Source organism: Gadus macrocephalus, chromosome 12 (genome assembly GCF_031168955.1).
Source record: "Gadus macrocephalus chromosome 12, ASM3116895v1".
Taxonomy (NCBI): Eukaryota; Metazoa; Chordata; class Actinopteri; order Gadiformes; family Gadidae; genus Gadus; species Gadus macrocephalus.
The window spans coordinates 13,581,829-13,601,701 of NC_082393.1; the positions used below are offsets into that span (position 1 = coordinate 13,581,829).

Genomic DNA, 19,873 nt, shown 5'->3' on the forward strand with positions numbered 1-19,873 from the left:
GCCAGAGAATCAGGGTAAGGTCAGGGGGGCGTTTGCTCAAAAAAGGTTGAGAACCACTAATTTAGAGAGTCCCGTGGAATCTGAGCTCGTGAAGGGACTATTGCGCAAGCACGCAGGCGCGCTTGCACAAAGAGTTTCCATCAATCTCGCGCGGTAGCCAGGCGTCTCATCCAATGGCGAGCTCAGTTGGCGCTGTGTGCTTCAAGATTCCGATTGGCCCAGAGAAATGTCAATTATAAGAAAGATTCTGAAGCAAGTGCTGAGATTCCAATTGGCCCAGAGAAAAGTCAATTATAAGAATTATCCAATATTTTTTCGCAATTCTGGCCCCCACCCAAAAGAAAACTCTCTGGTTCGACACGATTCACGTGAATGACCAAATTGACCAAGAAAACTGCGATTGTCGCCGAAAAGCGACAAGTTTGCAGCTTTGCATTAAGCTTTGTATCGTTAGAAACCCACTCATATTTTTTAATGGTCTTGCATCATTACCTGATTTTCTGGAGAAATCCGTATCGATCTCCAACACTTCCTGTTTAAGATGACGCCATATGACGATTTTTGTAAGGTACTGGATCTGACAAAGAGGATTGCACCATGCAAAGTTCACCATTTCGAAAGAAATACCAACGAGGACTAATTCACTGAGTTCACCAACTAATACTCTTCACTAGAAATGTTGCGTGAAATGATTTTCAAGCAGTCTTGCGGTATCAGCTTGGTAGATGGAACAGCGAGGTGTCCGATAGGCGGAGATCTAGATCAGCGGGAGTGGCCAGCGAAGCTGTGCATCGTGGTGCATGCTGGGAGTTGTTGTCTTCAATCCACAAGCGCCAAAAAGTCACTTTCTGCTTTTTCTCGGTCAATACGGCACCAAATTAGAATTTTATTTTATTATTCGACTACATATAGGACCCAATTTCAATACATTTTCATGCCTCCACCGGTGAAATGCTCCTTTAAGGAGTATATTTTTTATTTATATATATATTGTGGCAACCCGGTTCCGTAAGAGACTGTTCGTCACGGCAAGTACCACGCTCGGGATACTGGTTTAAGCCGCAGTCGACGTTTATTCAAAAGAATAGGCAAAAGAACAAGGTATTTATCACTGGGCTAGGGTCTCCGTGAGCCTCGTAGCCTGGGTCGTGTCGATGGCCTCCTCCTTGTAGGTCTGACTGTCTCTGCCCTGGAATGAGTCCTCGGCTGCCTTTTAAGATGTCCGCCCGCTCCTTTCCTCCCTCAGGTGTTCCCCATCTGGCTGATGAGGGTGAGGGATGTAGTGCTCTCTGCCTCCGGCTAGTGGATGGCGGCGGTACACGCCCTCCACCACTCGCCCCCAGATCCCCCTGGTGGGGAGCGGGTTGTCATATATATATATTGTTGATATTGTTGTTTTTTATATAACTGTGCAACTGGAGGAATGCTACAACAAAATGTAGTTTTCTTGTGCAATGACAATAAAGGTTATTCTTATTCTACACTACAGTTGTTAGTTTTTTATGAGCCTGTTTGAATCGCAACCTCACAAGCATTTTCAATTTGGAATAGAGATTCATATACCCTTATGTAATCAAGGCCATACATTTAATATAGGTATGAATTGATCACAGGACTGATCAATGTTCAGATACGATTACTATATGATAGATTTCACATGATGAGCAACAAAAAAAAACATTGGCCTTTTCTGCTCCATCAGCCCCCACTGCTCCCACTCACCTTGAAGGCATCTGCCAGAATATCTGCTCCTTTCTGATTGGTCCTTTTGGATAAACCCACGAAGAACTCCAGACCTGGGTGGAGAGCCAAATCCCTTTGATAAATACACTGTCCTCCCAAGATGACATGAACATAGAAACTTTTCTACATGTGCTGACTCACCGTCTGCTTTCTGCTATAGATATCTATTGCTATTCCATTACAAGTTAGTCATCCAGATATGCACTGCAATCTAAGATAATATAAGATCACACATTAAGATGACTACACTATGTGTTATGTTCTGTGAAATGGAATGAAATGCTGTGCCATCAAAAAAACAAAAAAAACATAAAAATGATGAAAATAGCCCCGCAGAGTTTACTTCTTTGTGGTTGCATTACCAGCAGCCACAGATGCAACATTGTAGCCAGTGAAAACCGCAAAATTCTGACGTGTCCATCTATGGGCAGATTTAGAAAAATGTTGCAAATTCAAAGTATTCTTTCTTCTCTATGCATAGAGCATCTCGTTGATATTGCTGTTTCGTTCTGCTAGCCTTTTAGTGAGATGACAGAGATGACAGTGTTGAGTAAATGTAAATGGGCTGCATTTATATGGCGCTTTTCTAACCATTGGCCACCCAAAGCACTTTACAATATTGCCTCACATTCACCATTCACGCACACATTCACACACCGACGGCGGAGTCAAGCATGCAAGGCGACAGCCAGTTTGTCGGGAGCAGTTAGGGTTAGGTGCCTTGCTCAAGGACACCTCGACTCTCCGAGCCGGGGATTGAACCAACAACCTTCAGGTTACCAGCCAACCCGCTCTACCTCCTGAGCTACTGCTGCCCGGTATACAGACAACACATACAATTTGTTAACATCGCAACCAATTCCATTTTGTCTAGAGGGGAGTAACTGAGCACCCCCTCCCGAAGTGGTACAGCCCAGGTGGGCCTTGAACTGCGATTGGACAGAAAGACGTAACAGCTAATGACAACATTGAACCCTTGTGCAGGCTCGAACAGAGAGACACACACACACACACACAGAGTAGCTGCATGACAGTGGTACCGTAAAACTTCAATAGCCCGGGCTTTTATTTGTTTCAATCACTGAACTTTCGAACAAAACTGTTGCTCAGCAAAGATGGGAAATTCTATCAAATGTATTATATTATTTAAACCAGTACCACACACACACACACACACACACACACACACACACACACACACACACACACACACACACACACACACACACACACACACACACACACACACACACACACAGGTAATCGGGAGAGTTGGGAGAATTCCCTGTGGGCTGATAACGTTTCGGGACCGCCGGGCTGATTACTGCGGGATAACAATATTGCGTTTATAAAAGTTCCTTGCAGCGCCGTCCGGCAGCCTGAGCTGTGCAACCGCAACCTCTCACTCACTCAACACAGGCAACACATACAATCTGTTAACGTCGCAACCAATTCGATTTTGTCTAGAGGGGAGTAACTGAGCACCCCCTCCCGAAGTGGTACAGCCCAAGTGGGCCTTGAACTGCGATTGGTCAGAAAGACTAAACAGCTAATGACAACATTGAACCCTTGTGCAGGCTCGAACAGAGAGACACACACAAACACACACACACGCACACGGTTTTAGAGTTTTTCACCTGCTCCGTATCCAGCTTGTTCCACGCTTTAAGCACCCAGGGTACTAGTTTGCGGCGTGCTGGGGCTCTCATGTTCCCCCCTGCTGTGTATTCCTTGACCGCATCCCCTGCCATCCAGTTGTCATACGATTTATGCAGACTGGCTTTGAACGGCTGATTCCATGGATGTACTTTGAGTGTGCCGTGTTTTCCCGCCGATGTGGCGAAGCTGTATGGTTATGCTGTTGAGGGCTTAAATAAATGGACTTTATAAGTTGACTATGAACAATCGTTGATGTTTAACATTTTGTTCAGCAAATTTGACAACAGACTGCGGCAATATTGTAGCCAGTGAAAACCGCAAAATTCTGACGTTGAGAATTTATGGGCAGATTTAGAATCATTTGTTGCAAAATGTTGCAAATTTGATTCTCTAAGCATAGCGCATCACGTCAATATTGCTGTTTAATAATGCTCTAGTTTGCACAGATTCAGGAGACCCGCAGTGAATTCAACCCGGTCCACTTGACATCGGTTAGCTGCATGACAGTGTTTATTTGGCTACAGGCTTGTCTCATTTTGACTGCTGGTGTATGTGGTGCAATTTCCTATCCTTAACAAAAACATTAACCTACTCAGTAGGCCTGCCCCCACGTGAGTCCGACATGACGATTGGTCTTTCCTTTACTTCTCAAACTACGTTACAATTGCATGTTCATCAGCCCGATTTTCAAATTTTCCCGGTGGAAAAAACCCAGAACCCCCGACTCTAACATCTCTAACAAGGACTCTAACATCTGGGCTACAGCCCCAAATGTTTTCAATTGCTAGCGACGCTCCTGGGTGGAGATGCTGTGTTGTCCGTTCAGGGGGTGACTAGTATCGGTCTCCTGTGCTCTCCACTCGTCGGGGCGTAGAGGCACGGAACTGGCGTTGTCTTTTTTCTGCATCCTGTGATAATACCGCAGGTGTCGTTGAGGGCTGTGTCAACCAGTTTGGTGTGATGAGTGCGGCTCCAGCTTGAGCACGCGTATTCGGCTGTGGATAAGCACAGGGCTAGGGCAGTTGCACGGATAGTTGACAGATCACCGCCCCACCTTCAGTTTACCAGTTTGCGCAGGATGTTGTTGCGGGTGTTGACCTGTCGAGTGTGACTCCGAGGTCCACGGGTTGGGAGAGGTTTGAGAGTTTGTGACCATCCCATGAGATGCTCAGTTCTTTACCTGCATCTCGATTTTTAAGATGGAAGCTGCATAGTTGGGTTTTTGATGGGTTGGGTTACAGGTGGTTGTTATTGTAGTAGGTAGTCATCTCTTGGAGGGCGCTTTCCAGGACATACTCGATCTTCTGGAAGCTCTCCTGTTGGGTGGTGATGCAGAGGTCGTCAGCATAGATGAAGCGGCAGCATTGTGGGGGGAGTAGTTGTTCGTTGGTGTAGATGTTGAAGAGGAGGGGGGCCAATACGCATCCTTTTGGGCTTTCCATTTGCTCTTCTTATCATTTAGTTGAATGAAGAAGCGCCTGTTGTTGAGGAGGCTTTTGATGACTTGGCACAGGTCGAGGTCACCAGTCATATTATAAAGTTTCCTGATCATGTTGCGGTGCTGGACAGTGTTGTAGGAAGTGGTGAGGTCTAAGAAAGCTGCTCCGGTGATGAGTTTGCGCTCAAATGTGCTCCTCAATGTGTTGGTTGAGGTTAAATAGCTGTCCAGCAAAGGAGCGGCAAGGGCGGAAGCCAGCTTTATCTCAAGTAAGCGTGGTGTCTATAAGTGGCAATAGGCGTTGGAGTAATAGCCTCTCGTAGAGCTTGTAGGTGATGCAGAGGAGGGAAATGGGTCTGTAGCTCTTTGGGGATGATGGGTCCTTTCCAGGTTTGGGAATTGCGACCTTTCTCAATACAGGTGGGATTGCTTTCTGTGCCATGCATAAGTTCAGCATTTCTAGCAGCCTGGTCTTCACTTAAGGTCCCAGGTGCTGTATCATATCAACCAGTACATCATCGATTCCTGCTGCTTTCCCAGGTTTCAGCATGCTCATTGCAGCTTCGAATTATTCTAGGTCAAGGGGCTTGGTGAGAGCACTGGCTGGTTGTTGGCAGTCTGGTACCACTGTCCGGCGGTATTCTCCTGTGGGTCTGCGCCGGTTTTGGCTGTGACCGTTTGCCACCAGCTGTGCTGCAACTGAGTTTGGTAGGCTTCCAGTAGATCCCTGGATGTTTCTGACAGCCCGGGGATGTACTCAGTCTGGCATCCTCTTGGTATGTGTCGCCTGGCCGACCTTTTCAGCAGCTCTGTGAACTCTGTGAAGTTGTTGGGGTGTGGTGGAATGCCTGGGATGGGGTGTTAGAATGACATCCACAGATTGAACCTTCTGCGGAAGGATCGGATGGTTATGGTGATTGTCCGGTGTTGCGTGTGGGGGATAGAGTCCAGGACCTCTTTCACAGCTCTGGATGTTAGTTCGCTGCTCACACAGACAAGGTCTGGGTTACATCCTTGTTTCCATCTGGCACTGTGGAAAGGCAGTTTGGCGTCGTGGATCAGGGTCAGGTGTTTCGACTCGAGCCAGGTTTCGACTTCCTCTCCATCTTGGTTGTTCTTTGCACAACCCCACAATGTGCTATGGGCGTTTAAAGGACAATTCCGGTATTTTGATAATTGAGCCCCCTTTCTGGTTTGTTTAGGATGAAATAGAGTGGGTGACACCGAAATTTGAACTATTAGTCCTTTCTCGGGTATTTGGCTCATTTTGAATCGCTCCTGCCTGCTTCACAATGGTTGTCTGTGTGCATACACAAACCTGTCAACCCAGCAACCCTAAACGTTCGTTTTCAAAAATGTGCAAGTAACCGAGTGGTTAGTGGCATTCTGAAGTTTAAAAAAAAAATATCGGCGCAATATATGGTTTCCATCCGTGTTAGTTGCTAATTGGAACTATTTCTTCAGATACCTCACAACCGCATATAAACTTCCGCACAAGGTCCCACTCCGTGCAGCACCTACTTTCGACTTCCGTTGGCATCTGCCTGCACTTCCCACAGGCACACCACCAATTTCCCGTGATCCTGGGGACCGCTTCAGCCGGAGCTTCAGGCGCCTCCGTAGCCCTAGCCTCCATCTCACATAGCTCCTCTTGGGTGAATTCTGGTTCAAAACTATATCCTCTGCCGTCAAACTCAAAATCGAGTGCGTCCTCCAGAAGCCACCTTTCATAATCCATTTTCATTGATTTTCTATGTGATTTTCCCTAATCCGAGGTGCTCACGGTACAAGACTTCAAACCAACGTAAACAGCCCACCTTTCCGGTTCGGCGGAGTAATATCAACGTGCAGTAATGAGTCTTCCAACTGAAATCAACTGGCGATAAATGTGCAATAAAACACGACAGAAACCATATATTGTGCCGATATTTTTTTTTTTTAACTTCACGAATGCCACTAACCACTCGGTTACTTGCACATTTTTTAAAACGAACGTTTAGGGTTGCTGGGTTGACAGGTTTGTGTATGCACACAGACAACCATTGTGAAGCAGGCAGGAGCGATTCAAAATGAGCCAAATACCCGAGAAAGGACTAATAGTTCAAATTTCGGTGTCACCCACTCTATTTCATCCTAAACAAACCAGAAAGGGGGCTCAATGTTCAAAATACCGGAATTGTCCTTTAAGTCCCCAATGCTGATGGTGGCTGTGGTATCTCCTTTTGCATCTGTCTGGCAGATGCAAAAGGAGACCTCTTCGATCGCAAGGTTTGGTCTGCTGAATACAGCTGACCCATACTGTCTGTGTCGGAACTCGGCCACCAGCTTCATTCCAGGGATGGCTGGTCGGTGTTGTGCAGGGCCGATGTTGCTTTCCTGCATGCACACTATGTCAAAGCGTTTGGCCGCTATCGCTAGTATGTCCTCCTTGCAACTGGAAAAACCTTCAATGTTGATTGATGCGATTGACAGTGCAGTCCCCGATGGGGCCGAGTGTCTGTGGCGTTTCGGCATCGTCATCTATTAAATTGCTCGGGTAGGTATACAGATAATGGCCTGCTGATTGTAATAATCATATAGTAACAAGAGATTGCACAAATCAGTGTTTCCCAGGCTGCGACCTCCTTGTATGCCAGTATCATCATCTTTAATCTGACACGAGTTACTACAGGGAGCCAGTGGAGGTCCCTGAAGAGGGGGGTCCCATGGGAGAATTTAGGTAGGTTGAACAGCGCGCTGCAGTGTTCTGGATACACTGCCAAGGTTTAATCTCGCAGGCAGAGAGTTGACGAGCGTTTGGACCAGGAGCTGAGCTGCTTCCCTCGTGAGGAAGTGCCGGATCCTGCTGATGTTGTAAAGGGCAAATCTGCAGGATCGGGCCACCTAGGTGACGTTCGCGGTGCAGCACAAATGATTATTCAGTACCACACCAAGGTTTCTGGCAATTGGTGATGGAGATACAGCAATGTTCTCAACAGTGACCAGTAGGTCCATGTGAGGGCAATCTTTCCCTGGCATTAGGAGGAGCTAAGTCTTGTTGAGGTTAAGCTTCAGGTGATGGGTAGTCGTCGAAGTGATATTCTGAGATGGGTGTGGCAATAAGGGTGTTGCCAGAGCAGGGGGGGGGGGGGGGGGGGGAAGAGAGGAACAGCTGAGTGTCGTCAGCGTAGCAGTGATAGGAAAAACTTTGTGATGTGATTACAGAGCCCAATGATCTGGTATATAGGGAGAACAGAAGTGGTCCCAGTACAGAGCCTTGTGGGACACCAGTGTCGTCAAGAGTGCAGGGTTTGGACAAGGAGCCATTCCATGTTACCTGATAAGTGTGATTCGTCAGGTAGGATTTGAACCAGGATAGCGCAGAGTCAGCTATGCCGAGTTCGGCGAGAGTAGCGAGGAGGATCTGGCAGTTCACAGTGTCGAACGCCACGGACAGTTCGAGGAGAATGAGAACCAATGAGAGGGACAAGGCTCAGCCCGCAGTAACTCAGTCACCATGAGGAGAGCTGTCTCAGTGGAGTGTGCGGTCTGACTGATGAGGGTCAAACTGATTATTGTGTGAGTGATAGGACAGTTGCTTTGAGATGGCACATTCCAGTGTTTTAGAAAGGAATGAAAGAGAAATCGGTCTGTAGTTCTGGATGTCGTTAGTGTCAAGGGTCGGTTTCTCGAGGAGCGGCTTTATTCTGGCAGTCTTGAAGGACGCTGGAACGAGGCCTGAAGTGAGGGAGGAGTTCATTAGGGAGGTGGGAAATGCCAGGGTGTTGCTCAAGACGGGGTGGAGGAGTGAGGATGGGATCGGGTCAAGAGGGCAGTTGGTGGCGTGCTTAGACGTAACAATTCTGTGGACATCTTCGGAGGAGAGAGGGATAAAGTGGGTAAAAACAGAGGTGGGGATAGGGAGGATTGTGGCAGGGGTAAAAGAGGACCTGATGTCCTTCCCCTTCTTGGTAAAGTAGGTAACAAATTCATCAGCCGTCAGGGAGAAAGAAAGGGGAGGGGGGGAGGGTCGAGGAGGGAAGAGAACATGGAAAAGTTTCCTGGGGTTGGAGGCGTAGGAGTTGATTTTGGTCTGGTATAAGGTAGATTTGGCTGTTGACACAGTGGAGGTGAAGTCTGAGAGGAGGTGAAGGTACTGCGATAGATCATTAGAACAGTCTGATCTCTTCCATTTCCTCTCAGCTGCCCGGAACTCTGCTCTATGAGCCCACAAAGATTAGACAGCCAAGGAGGGAGGGGCGAGGATCGTACTGGTCTGGACTGGAAGGGACAGAGGGAGTCAAGGAGGAGGAGAGGGAAGGAGGATAGCATGGTGTCAGAGGCTTCCTCTGTGGACAGTTGAGATAATCGTTTGAGAGATTGTAGTGAAGACAGGACAGTTGATGCAAACGTAGTGGGAAAGAGAGATTTCAGGTATCAGCAGGTAGTTACAATGTGAGTAGTAGAGAGGAGGGAGGGCAAGGATTTCTTGGGAAGAGAAAAAACAACAAATTGGTGGTCAGACACAGGGAGCGGGGTAACGGAGAGAGCCAAGGTACCGCAGGACCTCATGAATATCAGGTCAAGTTGTTTCCCAGCCCTGTGTTTGGGAGGAGAAGGGGTGAGTGTTAAGTCAAAGGTGGCGAAAAACTTGGTTAATTCAGGTGGGTGCAACTTCTTTGGCAGGATGTTGAAGTCGTCCAGGACAACCAGGAGTGGTGTACCATTTTCAGGTGGGCAGCTGAGAAGGACATCCATGTTCATCATAGAAGTCGCAAAGAGGGACTGGAGGACAGCGTGGAGTTCAAATGCAGATCTGGTTATGTGTTCTAGTGGTAGGACCTGGTAGGACCACTTTGGCGAAATGAGGAGTCCAGTCCCTCCTTCTCCCTCCAATGGTCTAGTGTTTTGTGAGAACGAGTATGCAGTGGATAGGCCAGCTGGAGCGGCAGAGTTCTCAGGAGTGATCCAAGTCTCTGTAAAGGCTAGGAAGGGGAGAGTAATGAGGGATGGGTAGGCCGAGATGGATTCTGCCTTCTTGACCGCCGATTGGCAGTTCCAGAGTCCTCCCATCAGTTCGAGGTCAGTGTATGTGGAGAGCGGTGGGTGGCACAGATTGGAAGGGTTGCTGCGCCGAGCAGCGCCATCCTAGGGTGGCGTCTACTCAGGGGGGATATCCTGACGATGATCGAGGTACGGCATATAGCTACGATGGGTGGCAGGAGAAGTAGTTGCTGGTCTTCCTTGGTCTTCCTCAAGGGACTCCCGCAGAGAGACTTCCTTAGCCTATGTTTTCCCGTGTCTTCGTTTGGAGTGTCCTGACGCTACAGCTGACACAAACAATGACCAGCCTTGAGGTACACAACATAACACAGTTAGGATTCGCAAAACCAACCAAATGTTAAGCCAAAGAGTTATACGCATCTATACTCACCAGCAGTGGATAAATTCAACAGCCTTCTTAAAGTCTTTAAGTCATAAAAAGGTGTATGGCTGCTTTAACGTTTTCCTATTGGCCTGTTCAGTGTTGAAGATCCCAACTAACATTTTGAGCTCACTGCACAGAACTAACAGAATCTACAGCAAATCAAAGAAGAAGTGCCAGTTTTCTGCCTCACCAAACTAGAACTCAACAGTGTCAACATCTGATGAGTTTGAGTAGTAACAGGATGAGGGAGAGAGGTTCCTTCTTATTTCACTACATCATAGGATCAATTAAGGGTAGAAAATGCTTTGTGGATGAATTTTATGACACTATTAACCGATACATTAACCATAAAGAATGAATGCAAGTCTGTGACCCGTAAATGTATAATTCTTCCAGCCATGAGAAGGGGGCTGGCCGGAAGACATCATCAGATTTCAGAAGGTATATCTCAATAGTTAATTAAGGGGAGAGTTAGCAGGGTCAGGTGCTGTAATGTAAGGCCAAACATTCAAGAAAAGCTGAAAATATGATTATCTGTCACATCCATTATGTATTAAATTGTATGCAATATGATTGTTTTGATTTGGAGGGGGGGTTTGTCCAAATAATATATATATATATATATATATATATATATATATATATATATATATATATATATATATATATATATATATATATATATATATATATATATATATATATATATATATATATATATATATATGTGCTGAAGGGGTGCCTGCAGATAAAAAAGTTTGAGAACAACTAGTGTAAAGGTTATTGACTGTGTATTTGTACTTGTGTGTGCGTGGGTATGCATGTGCGTTTGTGTGTGTATGGGCGGACCTGTGAAAAGAACGTCGCCTCCATCCAGAGTTGCATTATCGTCCGTCATTTCCACAATGTTCAGATCCATCTCCTTGAGGGCAGATTTCATTGCCACAGTCTAGAAAAATACACACAACCACATTAAGACTTTAATCCACATATAATATTTATTAGCATCAAAGATGAATAGATCCTTCTCAATAACTCAATAAGTGCATTAACTATAGTGCACCAGAGGGCATCAAAGACATAAAAGAGTGAGAAAGGATTGGCATGACATGTAAAGTTCTGGAAAGTAGCAATATAAGTAAACAAGTAAACAGGGTAAACAAAGAATACCAAAATACGTAAAACTAAATAATTGTGTTATTATAATTCAATATTAGCCAATCGATACCCTTCAAAAGGAAGCAGAAGAGTGACAGTATCAGACCTGAACTTGTGAACAGGGAGGCCCTGTGGATGAGATCTACATTTCGGAGGTTGCCTTTGATGAAACTAAATCTGCCCAAAGTGGAGATCATGGTGTCACGATATAAGAGGGTCATGCACCAGGAAGTATGTTAAATGTTGATGAGGCCGTGGTGCTGCAGAGAAGTAAAAGGAGAGGACCACCACAAACTGCAGCACTTAAAAAAGTATATAATTAAGGCCTGAGTCTTCGGTTGTATATGTGCTAATAGGTAGTTGAAGAGGGGGAGGGACAATAACGGAAGGCATGATCCAACCTTTTATAAATGGTCCAGTGCATTCATTAGTGTCCTGTGTGATGGGGTTCAGAGGCCATCAGTGTTTCCACAGAGCCCTGTCTCCCTATGACCTTAACCTGCCTGCCGTGAGAGCAGCTACCAGAAGGCCCACTCAGATGATTACATGACAGGCTTAAATATAAACCCACAGAGACAGGAAAACTGAGGGTAACATGGCGACGGTGTGAGGTAAAAATTCTTTACACAAACTAAAATTACTATTGAATTATTGCTTTGGACTTTATCTGTAGTAAACAAATAAGAGCAAATTTTTGGACAAAAGAAAACGATTTTAACTTATCTTGAAACCCATAGTACAAAACTGTTTAAGTTAGTATGGTAAATGGAATTTGTAGTTCCTTGCCAAGGTTAATTTAGTGCCCAAGTCAAACATTGTTTGTATAACTCCCTAATGTACTTTTCAGTCTGTTCTCCCTATCTTTACAGATACTAAGAACAGAGTGTAAACTGGAGTGAGGGATTATTTAGATTGCAAACAGAATTTGTTTTATTTGGTTCCATTTGAGTAATATTGGCCAATAAAGTTGGAGCAGTTAGCCCATTTTTCTTATGTGACCATTTTGTTATTGTATAAAAAAAACATACGACTATTAAAAGTTGGATACCAATACCCCCCACTACCCATAAACCCAAATTGTGGTACTGCGCCCAAAAAAAAATATGAACTAGCCTTATATCTCCTTACCAGATTGACCTGGACTCAAAATTCTTTCATCATATTAATCTCTAAAATCTCAACCCATTTTGCCTATATGACCATTTTGTTATTCTATAACTACCATACGGCTATCATTAGGTGGATACCATTAACATTGCACATTTTCAAATCTATACTCTTTTAAGAAAGCCCTTCATTCTCTTTTAAATGTATGCTTGGAGTTTTCTTGATGTTGTGTGCTTATCAATTTACATTTTCATGATGTGAATGAGGCTTCATGCAGTTCAGGAATGTCAGTGGCTCAATGGGATAATGCCTTGTTCTGGTGATCCTTAGGTTGAGTGTTTGAATGCCTATAAGACCATTATGAAAAAGCTGAATATGACATTCTGTCTTTGCCACTCATTTAAGAAACAAAACATTGAACAGTACCGTAAATTTATCAGGCAATCAACATTCCGGCTCATGACGAGACACAGTATGGCATTAAGGGGAACTTCTTCGTTAACCGTTTTTCCTTCATAATAAACTCTCTAATATTTCTTCCGTTAGTGTTCTTGAAAACATTTGTTTTCAAGAACAGCAAAGATTTTTCAGGTATTTGCTTTTAAGAAAGCCCTTAATTAATTTGAGAAATGTTTGCTTTGAGTTTTCTGGATGTTGTGTGCTTATCAATAGACATTATGACCATGTGAATGAGGCTGTATGTGTACACTATATGTATATGTAAATGCGAAAAATCGCAAATCTTTTTTCTATGCTAAATATCCCTTGATTTCTTTGTCCCATTAATTGTTCTCATTTTAATGCTCTTATCAACATAGAAGAGAAGTGCATCAACTAGCCTCGAACACAGAGCTTGGGTGTTGCTGACGGCTGTCACAATCTCTGTGTTCGTCAATCTACCTATCGAGTCTTGAAAACAAAATGGCGTAGACGGGTGATCTACTGATGGTATTGTATGTAAAATGTCATTTGTAATAAACAATCTGTACACTTACAAAGTTCTCAATGCCTCGTTTTATATGTTAAGACCCTTGTTATACTACCAAAGAAATGTCGGGCTACTTCTAGCCTTTTGAGTGGTTTAAAATAGCGATTTAGTTTTTACCATAACCACTGCCCTCTTTGCAGGCACGTGCAGAGGGGGGGGCGGAGGGGGCTTGAGCACCTGCCCCTTTGCCCCTTGATGCCCAAAGTGCCCTTTTGTCAGTGTGTGTTTTTTTTTTTTTTGTGTGTGTGTGTGAGAAAGTCTGTCTCTGTGGCCCAAAATAATAATAAATAAAACAAAATAATTAATAATAATAATAATTTAGATCTACCTTGGCCGGTCACATGATCCACAACGTGCCCTCACGCTGCCCTCACTGCCCTGACGTGCCCAGACGTGCCCTGCTCGCTAAGCTGCTGGAGACGGCCACTACTAGTCTCGTTAAACTGAAGAAGACCCGAGGGAGTGAACAACTGGTCCGGTGAGTAGGTTCTGCAGCGGTATTCGTTTGTGCACGGTGTATTCTTGCAAGATGACTGACAAAGTGAAGTGAGCAATGAGCATCCTCTGTATCATCCAAATCTGCACACAGACCTCTCACAAATTATAGCCGCTAGTTAACCACACACAGCCTGCTGTGGGGAAAAAGTACATCAAACTTTTTTTGTTGTTGTTTCTGTATGTTTCTCTTGTCATGGGCAAAGTGCATTAGAGAGATATCATGTGTTATTTTACTGTCAAGCCGTTTTTCCCTATGTTTCTAGAGGCAATGAGGCATAGACTATGTTATTTCACTAAAACTATGCAATATGCATATTCACAAAATTTTGGACTATTAGCCTACAGTATAAATACAACAATAATAGAAGAATTTTGAGTTTTGATTTTCTCAACCTCTCATTTAAACATCAGTACTTGTTTATTTATAACATTTACACACAAATTAAATATAATAGCTATACATACAAATTATATAACTTTTAGAACCTTGTTGTCTTGCGCAAAGTCGATAGTCAAATTGAATAAAAGAATTGAATTTTTTTACTTTATTAGTAGCACTAGGAATAATAAAGGGCAGATTATGAATGGATTAGCCTAAATTTGTGGCTATACAGTACAATTTTTGAAAAGGTATGAAATGTCACTGTTTGTGTGTGTGTTTTATGTGCATCAGATTGTAGTTTAACGATCATATTTCATTCTGCAGAGATGCCTCGTAAGGAGAGGAGGTTAAAACAAAAACAAAAGGAGCTGCGTGAGGCTGCGAAAGGCAGTGGATCACTCACCAGTTGGATGACAAAGAGCACAAAAGGTAAGAATAACACATGCACCAGTTATTTACATTGCAGAGGTATTCAGTTTGAGAAAACAACAGTAACAAACACAATTTCAATGTTGTTGTTCTGTTACATTATCTATCATTATGTATGGTGGGTTAATTATTGATTATTGATTGATTTATATTATTATTGATTAATGGTTAGGTGTAAGAGGTGTTAATTAGACTAATCCAAGAGCAAATTGTGCCTTGTTCCCAGATGGACAGGGAGTGAGTGATGAAAGGTCAGATGAGGAGATGGAAGGAGAGAAAGAGGAGGAGATGGAAGGAGAGAAAGAGGAGATAGAAGGAGAGAAAGAGGAGATGGAAGGAGAGAAGGAGGAGGAGATGGAAGGAGAGAAAGAGGAAGACACTGTGCCTCAGAGAAATGAGAGTTTCCTGGGAACAGAAACCCAGGAGGAGACAGAGGCTGGAGGAAAGGTGTCAGAGGTTATTGAGGAGCCCACACAGAATGTTGAGGTAGAGGGAGCAGCTAGCCAGGAGGAGACTGAAACCAGAGGGAGGCAAACATTGTCACACCTACTTGGACTTACCCACCCAAATGATCCTGCCCATGTCCTACAATTAAACATCAAATGTGATGAGGCCTTCATTCAGTTTTGCAACAGTACTGGACCCTGTCAACCAGCGCTCTCATCCTTTCCAAAAAATGAAGAGGGGCGATCATTTCAAAAGAAATGGTATCAGAACAACGCATGGCTAGAGTACTCCCCAAGTCTTGACGCCATGTTTTGTTTCAGCTGCCGTCTTTTTTTGAGTGAGGAAAAATACACAGGCCGCAAAACATGGAAATCAGAAGGAGTTAATCGGTGGAGAAAGGCTCTGGAGAGAATTAAAGAGCACAGTGCCTCAGAATCACACATGTGTGGTACGGTGAGGTGGAACAACTTAAAAAAAGGATCACTGGAGGCAGCTTTCGAAATGAGTGACCGTGCATCACAAGCTGCTAAAGACAGGGAAAGAGAAAAAAACAGAGAAATCTTGTCCCGCTTACTCGCCACCACTCTTTACCTGGCAAGACAGGGCATGCCTTTTAGAGGGGACGATGAGACCCTGTCAAGCCAAAATCGAGGTAATTTCCTAGAGTTGGTGGAGCTGTTTAGCAAATATGACAGTGTAATTAAATTACACCTGGAAGCCATAAAAGAGAAGCAGGGACCTGGTAAAAGACCTCTTGTCTCACTCCTCTCCAACAGAAGTCAGAATGATATGATCAAAGCTTTGGCCATATCAGTCAAACGAGTAATCCAAAAAGAAATCCAAGAGAGCAAAACCTTTTCAATTCTCATGGATGAAACCACAGATGCTGCACACACTGAACAGGTTTCTTTTGTTATCAGGTATGTGCATAACATGCAAATCAAGGAGCGCTTTCTTCAGGTGTGTAACGTTCATACCACAAGTGGAGATGCTCTTGAAAAGGTAGTGATAGCTCTACTGGAAGAAAATGATCTGAAGTTGGAAAACATCCGGGGTCAAGGGTATGATGGTGCTGCAAACATAAGCGGACGCTTTAAGGGACTTCAGTCAAGAATTCTAAAAAGAAATCCAAAGGCCTTGTATGTACACTGTCAGGCACATTGCCTTAATCTGGTGTTAGTTGAAAGTGCAAAGTCTAACATCTGTTTTGTCAGCTTTTTCAACTTATGCTTTTGTGGCCAACTCATCCAAACGACACTCTGCATTTACTGAAATGCAGAAGACGATGTACCCTGATCAGCGTCCACTGGAGCTGCAGAAACTGTCAGACACGCGGTGGGCCTGCAGAGAAACTGCCCTTCGCACTCTAAGGAAGGTCCTCCCAGCTGTCATGCAGTTTCTTGAGGAAATGACACAACAAGACCCACCAGACTCTTCAGCAGGTGATGCAATGATTCTTCTCAAGAGCATCAACTTTGAATTCTTACTGTGTCTGGAGATCACCTGTCCAATCTTCCAGGTGACTGCAATGGCCTCTGATGCTTTGCAGCAGAAAGATATAGACCTGGCTGCAGAGACACAGACAGACCAGACAGACACTGACAAACAGACACAGGCACAGACAGACACTGACAAACAGATACAGACAGACAGACACAGACAGACAGATACAGACAGACAGATACAGACACTGACAGAGACACAGACACAGACACAGACAGACAGACAGACAGACAAACAAACAGACAAACACAGAGAGACAGGTTCAGACACAGACAGACAGACACACCCACCCCTTCTCTATTATCTTTCTCCCATTATTAATGTTCCCCTTTCAGTTACAGTTAGCTATACAATATGAATATGTGTGTTAATAAATTCAGTACTGAGGTTAGAAAACAAAAATAAAGCTGTGAAATTAAAATAAAGTGTCAGAATTGATTCATTTTTGTCCTCTAATTTGATTAAAACTGAAAAGGAAGGACTCCAGGAAGAGTAGCCACAGTTAAACAGTCCAGTGTTTAATGGTGATCTAAATTCAACCTAATACATTATCTTCATATGTCCTAAATTAGTGCACAGCTTGAATTATGGGCTTTGAATGAGTAACTTGTTCTGTTTAGTTCAAGCAGTCAGCCTTGGCTGCAGCCTCTCTCAGCAAGTAGTCTCCTCCAAACTATCAGCAGTATGGCAGGTAAGTCACAGTGAGCCATTTTCAATGTTAGTTATCTTTGCAACTTGTTATGATCACATAACAGCCACTATCTCTCCCATGCTCTTTCTAGTGTCTACACTATGAGATCAATACAGCCCACCCCCAGCAATATCAGCAGCAGCAGCCTCCTCACCAACCCCCCCAACAGAAGCTGTTCAATGTACCCATGAGGTAAAACAGAGACTAATTTTGCTTTGCACTGACCTCTAACAAATATATGAGTATGTACAATGATATGGTATATGTTGTGATTCCATGTTACATTCTTTATGAATATGGGTTGCTACAATTCAACCGGTTGTATAGCAAGGTATGCTTCTGTATCGTGTTTCAAATGCGTGCTCCATGTGCCCCTTTTTTAACTTTGAGCACCTGCCCCTCCAAAGGTCTCTGCACGGCCCTGCCTCTTTGTTCCAAGTATATAGCGTTTTAATAGAATCAGCTAAAAACAGCCAACTGAAGAAAGCGTCTATATGCATGGTCACGGGGGGCTGCCAAACGCCGCCCACTTCGTGAAACTCACATGTTCCTCCCCAGCCCGACAGAGAAGCATCCGTGAACACTGAGTTGTGTGACTTTGCTCTGCCAAACGGCACCCCACTCGCGAAAGTTCAGGGATCGCCCCAGTGGGTCAAATCGGGGCCCACTGATAGGGGAATGGTCACTTTGCGCCGCCGTTGGCGCACCAGGTCGATGCGCAGGCGAGAAAACCATCTCTGCAGCCGCCTCATGTGAAGCAGCCCCAGCGGCACCAACGTGTGAGCGGCTGACATCATGCCCAGCAGCTTCATGACAGAGAGGGCTGTCACGACGCTGCCCGGGGAACAGCGGCGGAGGAGAGACCACAGCGTCTCCATCCTCTGCTGTGAGAGCCGTGTTCTCATTACAGCTGAATCCAGCTCTACCCCCAAATACAACACACTCTGTGAGGGGAGGGGGGAGCTTTTCTTCCAATTTACGGCGAAGCCTAAATTCGACAGGTGAATCAACAGCTTTTTTGTTTGAATAGCTGCTTCCTCCTCTGAGCGAGCCATCAAAAGCCGATCGTCCAAGTAGAACAGTACTCTCATTCCTGTTGCGTGAAGCGTCCGGAGAGCCCTCTCCACGCACTTGGAAAACGTTTGTGGGGCTAGAGAATAGCCGAACGGGAGACGGTTGTACTGGTAGTGTGACCCTAGGAATGAGAAACACAGGAATTTCCTGTGTTTGGGGATCACCGTGAAGTGGAACTAGGCGTCCTTCAAATCTATTGAGGTGAACCAGTCGCCCGGTTTTACAAACTGTAACACTCGTCTGATTGTTAACATGTGAAACGGCTTCTCCACGATGCATTTGTTGAATAGGGCTAGATCGAGAATCGGTCTCAGCCCTCCTGTTATCTTGGGAAACAGGAAATAACGGGAATAGAATCCCTGAATTTCCTCTCCCTTCGGCACCGTGGAAATCACTTTTTTCGCTAGAAGCTGCTGGAGCTCCGCCAAAAGTGACAGCTGTTGATCCTTGGATGACAGCGTTGTTTCCAATCCCGTACGGAGCGAGAACTGCAGGGTGTGACCCCTTGCTGATCAGCCTGTCCATCCATTTGGCCTGGGTGCATGCGTTCAGCCAGTAATGCTTTGAAAGCGGCTGGGCAGCCTCTTGTTTTGATGCGGCTGTCTGGAAACTAGCCATGCTTGAGCCCCTGCCGCCGCTGCGAGGGGAGGAATCCTCCTCGCAGCCCATGGGGAGCTCTGCCCGAAAGGGCTGGGTGTTTGTGTCATTAGCAGAGGCATGACCTGCCTACTCAGCTTGTGACAAGAGTGTAGCTTCCTCTCTCCTGAGCGTTGGGACGCGAGGAGGAATAACACTGTGACTGGGCAGCAGACTGCTGACACTGTGAGCGAGCTGCATGTCATTCGTAGACAGAGAGCTCGTTTTAGCGGCCGTCTCGCCACATGTCATGCCAAGCATGATGTGGTGAGGGGAAAGTAATGTAGGGCTGGCTCGATCAATAATACAAGGTTTATTGACGGCGTGCCTATATGTGGTGGGAGATGCGTGTGAAACAGTTCTGGCCGGGCCGGTAGGCTCCGGCGTTAACTGTGTGGGGAGAAACAGCCGTCTTTAGTAAAGAGGTGTTTCTCGCTGTCACATGTTTCTCCCTCGCCCCGTAATAGCCGGCGCTCGTGGGGCGGGACATCGGCCCATGAGCCCACTGCCCGAGGCCTTTGCTGGCCACTCGCCGCAGCCTGCGATGGAGGCGGGCGGGGCTGGTAAGCCGGGCGAGGCTTTATTTAAAGCGTCTCTGGATTCTGATCCAGGGCTTGACACGGTGCCAGGGAGTCTGGGGTCAGAGCGTATGTTGGAACCCCCCACAGGAGCAGGAAGCTACGGGGTCAATGCGTGCTGACCTCAGCCTGGAG

At 45.3% G+C, this 19,873-nt stretch overlaps 1 protein-coding gene across 1 annotated transcript in view; it reads right to left on the minus strand.

The window, feature by feature from the left end:
* Positions 1 to 19,873, minus strand: part of ddah1 (dimethylarginine dimethylaminohydrolase 1) — a 79,456-nt gene that overhangs the window by 19,146 nt on the left and 40,437 nt on the right. The window contains exons 2-3 of the mRNA XM_060066906.1: positions 11,097 to 11,196; positions 1,723 to 1,796 (exon numbers count right to left, since the gene is read on the minus strand). Coding sequence (XP_059922889.1) covers positions 1,723 to 1,796; positions 11,097 to 11,196 — 174 coding nt within the window. The remainder of the gene's footprint in view (positions 1 to 1,722; positions 1,797 to 11,096; positions 11,197 to 19,873) is intronic.